At 52.9% G+C, this 8,901-nt stretch overlaps 1 protein-coding gene across 2 annotated transcripts in view; it reads right to left on the bottom strand.

The window, feature by feature from the left end:
- Positions 1-3,262, bottom strand: part of LOC123060758 (SMR domain-containing protein At5g58720) — an 8,432-nt gene extending 5,170 nt beyond the window's left edge. The window contains exons 1-2 of one of the 2 annotated variants that reach the window (XM_044483594.1): positions 2,314-3,262; positions 898-923 (exon numbers count right to left, since the gene is read on the bottom strand). In XM_044483594.1, the coding sequence (XP_044339529.1) occupies positions 898-923; positions 2,314-3,115 (828 nt within the window). In that variant the 5' untranslated portion in view covers positions 3,116-3,262. The remainder of the gene's footprint in view (positions 1-897; positions 924-2,313) is intronic. The other variant, XM_044483593.1, reaches the window with a different exon arrangement.
- Between the last annotated feature and the right edge of the window lie 5,639 nt (positions 3,263-8,901).

Raw genomic sequence — 8,901 nt, 5'->3', positions numbered from 1 at the left:
ATAATAGATTTTTTTTGAAAAGTCAAACTTCACAAACTTTGACCAAGTTTGTGGAGAAAAACATTTACATCTATAATACCAAACATGTATCATTAGATTCACCATAAGATGTAGTTTCATATTTTATATATTTGATATTGTACATATAAATAGTTTTCTCGATAAACTTGGTCAAAATTTGCAAAGTTTGACTTTTCAAAAAATCTACACACACTACATTATGGAACGGAGGGAGTATCTTCCAATCAGATCAGTCTTTTGGGATAGTTGGTTGATAGGAATACAACAACAACAACAACAACAACAACAACAACAACAACAACAAAGCCTTTAGTCCCAAACAAGTTGGGGTAGGCTAGAGGTGAAACCCATAAGATCTCGCAACCAACTCATGGCTCTGGCACATGGATAGCAAGCTTCCACGCACCCCTGTCCATAGCTAGCTCTTTGGTGATACTCCAATCCTTCAGGTCTCTCTTAACGGACTCCTCCCATGTCAAATTCGGTCTACCCCGCCCTCTCTTGACATTCTCCGCACGCTTTAGCAATTTTAACCTCACAAGCACCCGGATGATTTTCGGTGCCTTGACAGATCTGATAACCACAGCAGGACAGAAGAGGAGGTAGGCAACACCATTAACCGGATTTTTTATGCATGGGCTCAAGGAACTAGAGTAAAATCCCAGAACCATGTGTTAACTGGCAAACATACACATGCGCTTTTTTTGTTTGTCAAAATTTATAAAGGTATAAAGCAAGACAAAAGACCATCGATACTGCCAACGGGTGAGATTATAGTCCCGGCCAATCAACAGTATTTTGTAAAATCCATAAACTTAAACACTGGTCGAGGGCCTCGAGGCACTAAGAAATGCACCGAATAAGCTACTTGTTTACCTGCTCAACATCATATCCAGACTGACCTGCAAGAAATAAATATAGCATAAGGAACACTTTCAAAGATGTCCAACTGATTGGCCAAATGAAATACAATTGTTCCTAAACACACTCATATTCAAGCAAGCACAAAAATCTAATTTTACATTAAGTAGCTTCTTACAGAATTTAGAATAAACATGAATGAATTTTTATCCAGTTTTTGAAACAGCAAATTGCATTTAATAATTAGACGTGTTGCATAACATGTATTTTTCGCCAATTGAATGGAACCATGCAGCAGTTCTGCGTACAAACACCAGGTACTAGTGTGCAACTAAAACCATGGATTGGCTTCAACCGTACAGCACTACAAGAATTGTGCAATCTGTAGGCCAACCACCCACCCACATGTTCTTTGCACCAAAACAAGCAAAGTGAATCTATCACTTGAATGTGATATTGTGCAATTTGTAGTTGTGGAAGGTAGCTCATATCACAAAACAAAAACTGCAGGCAGCAATCTCCTTAACACTTAATATTTACGCAAGGAGAACAAGGGAGCATTGTGAAATGCCTTAACAGACATCCACTTCACTGATCGCATGAATCTTGCTTTGCTCCAGGCTTCTATAACCTTGCACATGATAAACTCAATAATCAATTCTTCGAATTGACTTTTCAGAGACTTTAGCCCAATATAAAATCAACACCGCCTTGCTAATTACAAACATCCACTCCGGAAGCACTACACATCAAAATCACACAGCATTTCAACGGTGGTAATTTGTGATCCTAACAGTAACACTCTTTTATTTACAACTAGTTGGTTTAAGAGAATGCAATGCCGATAATATTAATAGATCAGATGGCAGCGTTGAAATAGCACCCCAAAGTTACTTCGATATCTGCAGGTACAGATAGGAAACTGGACTAGCGAGGAAATAGCACCCAGAATTACTCTGACATCTGCGGCTGCAAGAAGGAAACTAGGACTAAAAACATACGAGGACAATCAAACAAGAGGTCACTCTTTTTAATAGATTGGCTTATGCATGCCTCATGTGTTCTCTTCCACATTTTGGCACATCAAATTTCTAAGAGAAGAAGTCAAAGTGCCAAAACATGCCCCCGCTCACTAAATGGTGTGTTCTGACTGAGGACAGTGCTTCAAACCTTCAGGCCCTGGTTGGATGACATTTAATTCGTTGGAAAGGTTTAGTATATAGTTCAAAAAATTAAAGCTTTCCAAAGAAATGCCGTGGAACTCCCTAAATACCAACGCTTCCCAAAAATAACCTTTTATCCAAACACGCATTTATCCTATATAGCAAATTTGCAATTAGGCTTGGTTATGACTTCTGGCAGCAGAAACAAACGATCCCAGGTAAAGCACTTGGATATGAAAAGTAGAGCAGCTGGTGCTAGACGACTCACCCAGCACGTCTTTGACCACACCCATGCTGAGCTCAGAATGATCTCCAAGCATGGAGCACAGGAACTGCTCGGCCTCCTCAACATTAAGCGTGGGATAGCCACCCCCGCTTTCTCTCTCCCCATTTCTCTCATCATTCCAGCCATTGCTGACGCTTTCTCCATCCATGTCCTTCCCCTTCCCCTTCCACCCACTTCTATCGGTCGCGCTCACAGGCGGAGTGGCAGGCCGCGAGTAGCCCTTGCCGATCACGTCCGCAACGATGCCAGACACGGCAACGGGAAGCTTCCTGGGCCTGCGAGCCGGCCTCCTCCCAGCAGATCCGGCGCGCGGGGAGAGATCTGGCGGTGGCGGCGGCGGCGGCTGCATGTCCTGCGTGGAGCCGAGGATGCCGGCCGCGAGGAAGGGGTCGCCGCCGGCCTCGCGGTAGGCCGAGTCGACCTGGTCGATGGTGGCGCTGCCGAAGGCCTCGAGCAGCCAGGCGAGGTCGCGCCGCTCGTCGCCCGTGGCCGAGGAGGACGCGGCGGAGTCGGTCGAGGAGGGGGCGTAGAACGAGGAGGTGGACGCGGGCCCCGACGAGCTGGAGGTGAAGGCGCGGGTGTACGCGGAGGCGTCCCCGCCGCTCCCGCTGCCGCTGCCGCTCGACTCCGTCTCCGAGGCCGCGGCGGCTAGGGTTAGGGTTTCGGCGAGCGGCGAGCGCGGGGAGGACCCCGGCGCCGGAGGGGTCGGCGGCGCCGCCCCGTCGGCGGCCGCCGGCGAGGGCCGCTTCTTCTTCTTGGATTTCTTCTTGGTGTTGGGTTTCATTTCGGGCGGTGGCCGCCTTTTCCCCTCCCCTATTTTCCTCCTCCTCCGGGGTGTTTTTTCGAGGGGGTTTTGACTTTTTCCTGATCGTTTTCGCCTGGCAGAGAGGGAGAGAGCGAGGGCAGGAGGAGGAAGAAGGCGGGGCGGGGAGCCGGCGAGTCGAGTCACGCGGTGGACGGAGGCGCGGCGGAATATACTACGCCCATTTGCATGTGGGGCACGTCACCCGTGGGTCCCGCATGTCATGCTCTAGGCGCGGCGGCGGGTGGGGAGGGGAGGGGAGGGGGTGGATGGAAGAGGGTTGCGGCGACGGCCGATACTTATTTTGGACTGCTGGTTTACCCCGTTAGACTGGTGGATGGGGTCGGCCGAGGGGTCGTGGTCGTGCCCCGCCACGCACACCTTCGCTTGAGTGAACCGGATAGGTACGGGGCGGTTGGCCGCGGGTATCAAGCGGGCCGGGCGGGGAATTTTTTTTTATTTATTTAAACCGAGATTGCGAGCGAGGGGGAAGGGAAAGACATTAAAATTTGAGGTGGTTTTTCTAAAAAAAAATTTGAGGTGGTACGATCGGTCAGTATATATCGATTAAAATCTTATTATAACAGAGAATCGTTGCGCATATTATGCCAATTTGTGCCTCGGAATGTTTTCTTGGTGATAATATGTGTCTCATTTATATTATATAAGGATAATAGTACAAATAACGTACACACCATCTGACAAAACTGAAAAGACAACAAAACACTAGCCTTTGCACAAAGAAATACCGGTTAAGAAAGAAAAATACAATCAAGATCGAAGAATCCTTTGAATTTGACATCAACATCCGTCACTTGCCTCTGGTGCCATCATAGCAGCCATCAAGATAAAAAATGACGGATCACCTCCTCATCCGAACTCGACGCGGCTCTATCACTGATATGCAGCTTTGTGAACCTCTAATGTGGCTCCCAAAGGTGAAACTATTATCTTCGAACGAATCAGACCAGATCAATACTCCGGACACGCCATTGAACTCCAGAGTTGACACCCCCGCACGACTAACACGATGGAGGAGGAAAACATATGTGTCATCCATGAGCCACGAACCCTGCACACTATCCATCATCTTTCAGATGTCGTCGATGCAGACCACAATTTGCATCTGCTCCTGGGCTACCTCCCAAGCTCCGCCCAGACGCTGGAGCAAACGTCGTCACAACAGCGGAGCCCGAGGACACAAGTCCACCACGAGGATGTCATCGCCGCCACGCAATCCTTACTTGAACAGACTGATTTACAAATACATCCCTAATCATAGGACTGATGGTCTTGTCAGGAAAGAATCCGAAGAATCTTTATTTCACGCCTCCACCACCACCGCCGAAACCAAGACGATAAACAACCAAAAAAACCTAGAGTGTGAGGGACTAACAATCCACACGCGTGGATCCGATGACCCCCCTCACCATCGCGACCGAGGTCGTCGGCGGAAGACGGCGCTGGAAGATTGGCCTCTCCTGGAAGCGGACTGGCAATGGCTAGGGTTCCAGCCAGGGGACGAGAGGAAAAAGGGTTTCCCGTTTTCCAGTGAATTTTTAGGGGATTTTTCATCCGGTGGTGTGCACCCTCTCTATGCTAATTTGCCGAAAGTTTACTAATATCTTTACCCAAAAAGTACCGATCACAGATACAACGTGTATTTTACCAGTGTACAAAGTTTTTTTTTCAGGTTACCACTCTACAAAGTTGAGGCCTAAAAACCAGCTCACGTCTTTACAAAAAAAATAGACAAATATGGCACTTTGTAGTGATTATGGGCCAAATTAATACAATATGACATGTGGATCCATGGCATGTGATTTCAGGCTCCACGTGATGACGCGTTTTCATAAGATCCATAGCATGTGCTAAACCTTGGGCTATGCGTGACGACGCGTTTTCACTTGGAAAATGAGAGATGTTTTTATTGTAACTACTAGTGGCGTTTTTGTCTGGAACAACTGAGCTTGACCCAAACGGGGTAGAATCTCTATGAGGGGGGAGCCAGTAACTTGTTGAAAATATGAGCAATTTATCGAATAATTTTATTAACAGAAATACTAAATAAAGCATGACTAGTATAGCAGAGATAAAATAAATCATGCAATCTGACAGAGAGAAGGTGAATAGTATCTGCAATCTGGCAGTAGAGCATGTTGCATATATAAAATAGAACCTAACATATTTAGGACAGATGCTAGAACAAGGAATTGTGGCAGGACCTCTAACAGAAAGAGGAAGAACACGTACGGACAGCAGCAGCAGCAGAAGTGTCGGGGGTGTCGTGCGACATATGCCAACGGATGACTTATCATGGAGGGGGCTAATAATACGTCGCCGGTGCCAGGAAATGGGATAAGGCGCAAACATGTCCGCCGACGAATCTTACCCAGATTCGGGGCTCTCCTAGGAGATAACACCCCTACTCCTGCTCTGCGGGATCTCCGCATGATCACTCAAGCAACAATGGTGGCTACAAGTTTGCTCCTTGAGTTGTTTCTTTAGAGGGGGAAGAAGAACAAGGCCAGCCCTAGCTTACTCCCTCTATATGTGTGTGCGGCGCTAAGGTTTCCAATGAGGCTGAACCCTTTGCATGGGTGGCCTGAAGGGTTTATATAGGCCTACCCCTAGGGGTACAATGGTAATTCGACCGGATGTAGGACCCGGCTGTTAGCGTCTGTAGGTGTCGGCTTCACCGCTGAGCGCTGGGGCCCACCGCCTGGTGGGTCTCGCCGACTGCCTCGTACTTAGCCAACAGGCCACGCCCGTCGCTCGTGGGTCTCGCCAGCTGCTCATTACTGTGGCAATGCTATTGATGATGTGTGCTTTGTCGGGGGGAGTGTGGCTACAGTACTCGTCGCCTGGCGGGCGCTCACTGTAGCCACTCCCTGTCTCTTCTGATTAATGGCGCACAAACTCTGAGGGGAGGGGGAAGGTCGACTGCTGGGAGTCGGCCTCCCATCTGCCGGCTGGCGGATCCCGTTGCCTTCTGGCTTCTCACTAACAGGTAAGGCCCGCCGCCTGGGGCCGTACCGACAACTCGTAGTGGGAGCATGGCCTTCTCTGCCATGGGTGATGTCATGGGCTACATGGCAAAAGTTTTGCGCCGGGCGAGGGATGTCCGCCCAGTACACCGCACTGTAGCCACGCTCTGCCCTGGATTCGGGGTGGCAGGCGTCGCTGTAGCCACGCCCCATCTCGTCGTCATAATGTGGTGCAAACTTTAAGGGCGATTGGGGCCGCTTGCTAGGAGCCGGCCTTTCTAGAGGCCGCCTGCTAGGAGCCGGCTTCTCTGGAGGCCGTCTGCTAGGAGCCGGCCCACCGTGGGGTCGTCTTCTGAGCTTTGCCGTCTTCTGGCGGCCGGCCGCTTGGACCAGCCGACCGCAAAGAAATCGGCGCTTGGACCTTTGATTCTTGAGGGGCGCAGCTGGCCCCGATGTCTTGAAACACCATGGGAGGCTGATGAGGCTACCCGTGGCCATTTACTCTGACAGTAGTCCCCGAAACTGGTGGGGCACCGCGGCTGAAAAAAGGTGAGGGGCCCCGGCAACTTCCTACTCCGAGTGGTCCACTAATCTTGCTTCGTTCGTCTTCCGATGCGCCGTCTATCAGGAATCGGACACGGCCAGGCGGGCCGCCTGGTGGTTTTCGAAACGTCATGGCGGGAGTTGGGTGGCGTGCCAGCCGGGCGCCAGGCTCGCCGACAGCCATCCGGGCGCCACGTGGCATCAGCCGGCCGGGCAGCCTGCCAGCCCACGCGCGCGATGAGACACTACAGCAGGCCGGGGCCCACCACTACCGAGCCTCGACACACGCGCGGATCCATTGCGGCCGAGGCAAACGATTGGGATTCCGCAGCGCAGTAACTTTTTGTGTCGTTACTGCGTGTTTAACGTGGGGTCGTGGAGACGTGGGCACAATTAATCCCACGATCCCCACGTCCCGTCCCCTCGGCTTCGCAGCCAGGGGCTATAAGTAGGGGGAGGAGGGGAACGGCACTAGCATGCGCGCCCTCCTCTCCCCTCGCCATCTTCTTCCTCCTCTTCCTTTCTGCCGCCGCCGTACTCCCGCAACTTGCCGAAGTGCTGCTGCGGCCCGTCATCGCCAACCCCAGCCTCTCCGTCGCGCCGACGCCTCGTCGGACCTGAGCCTCCATGGCGCGAGAGCGAGCTGGCTACTGGGATGGCTCAAATGTCATCGAAGACCACATCGCCTTCCTCCGCAACACACGGCGGCTGCCCGGCGAAGGCCACGTCCGGGCGCGCGTTCCGCCCGCAAAGGAGATTTCACCGGCGCTGGAGGAAGGCGAGCGCGTCGTCTTTCGGTCGCACTTCCTCCGGGGCTTCGGCCTGCCGGCGAGTGGCTTCCTTCGCTCCTTCCTCCAGTTTTACCACCTCCAGCCGCACCACCTCGTGCCAAACACTGTGGTGCTGCTGTCGGCCTTCGTCACGCTCTACGAAGGCTACCTTGCATTCTTCCCACCCTCGATCTCTGGGGAGAATGCTTCTACACCAAGCTCAGCGTCTCCGCCGCGAAGAGGCGGCTCAGTGCGGCGCTTTCATCGCGGTGCGTCGCCCGGGTGCCGGGAACCGCTTCCCGTCCATCACCCTGACCCAATCGGTCAAGTTGTGGCAAAAATCATATTTCTATGTCAAGAACGTCGACCCGGCGATCGACTTCATCAACCTGCCGGCCTACGAAGCCGGCCCGCCGGCTGAACCCCGCACCAACTGGGCTTTCAAGCCGAAGGCGCTGTCGGCCGCCTCCGCAGCCGCCATCGCCCGGCTCCAGGAGATGACGGACTCGGAGGGCCTCCAAGCCTCCGACCTGCTGACCGCCTTCATGGAGCGCCGAGTTCTCCCTCTTCAAAGTCGGCCTCATCTGATCAGCCGGATGAGCGGGCACCGGGACCCGTGCCGAATGTCCACCAGGGAGATGCCAGCCATGGAGGTGGCCTGCCTGGTGAACGAGATCGCAAACTGCAAACACTCGGAATCAGAGTGGCAATTCGGCAAGCGGCCGTATTCCCGCGCACTCCTGCCGCATGCGGTAAGCTTCTTAGCTCTTGGTCTTTTCTTGTTTGCCGGGTTCTGCTTCGCCGATTGATCAGCCGGTCATGCCGTAGCTCCTCACGACCCAGCCGGCCACCGACACCCTGGCGTGGGGCCAAGAGTACCTGCCGGATCGGGCGATGAGTGATGTGGACGACCCCGACTTGGGGGCGGTCGCCATGGAGGAAGATGACGCCACAGGCGGTGGTGACGGGGGGCGGTGGTGACGGAGCAGGCGGCTCTGGAGGAGGAGGCAATCTCGAGGACTGGCCAGATGATGACGAGGAGAAACATGTGCTACGCCGCCCGCCGGTTGCCAACAGGGCGGGGGCGAGTTCTTCAGCAGCGCCGACTATGCCAGGTGGCATGCCAAAGCGTCGAGCCGGCTCGTAGCTGCAAGGCGGCTGGCCGAAAAAACCTAAGGGCTCAGTCGCAGCAACCATGCAGGAGGAAGTCACCGCGAAGGTGGCCCGGTTCTAGAGGGCCCCGAAGCAGCCGCCGGTGGTGTCCACGTGAGTGCCGCTTTTCCTTGTGTTTTCCGTCTTCTTTTTTGCAAAACTCCTTCTAAGTTTGTCTTAATTGAGCAGAGCCCCACTCTCCCTTGAGCGGTCGGCCTCCGCCTCCATCATCGGGGGGACAGAGGGCACCACCAACACCCGTCGCATAGACCCGCTTGCCGACCTCCAAGAGGCGACGGAGAGGAACGCGCGGGAG

This window comes from Triticum aestivum, chromosome 3A, assembly GCF_018294505.1.
Source record: "Triticum aestivum cultivar Chinese Spring chromosome 3A, IWGSC CS RefSeq v2.1, whole genome shotgun sequence".
Taxonomy (NCBI): Eukaryota; Viridiplantae; Streptophyta; class Magnoliopsida; order Poales; family Poaceae; genus Triticum; species Triticum aestivum.
This window is presented reverse-complemented; position numbering and strand designations above follow the sequence as displayed.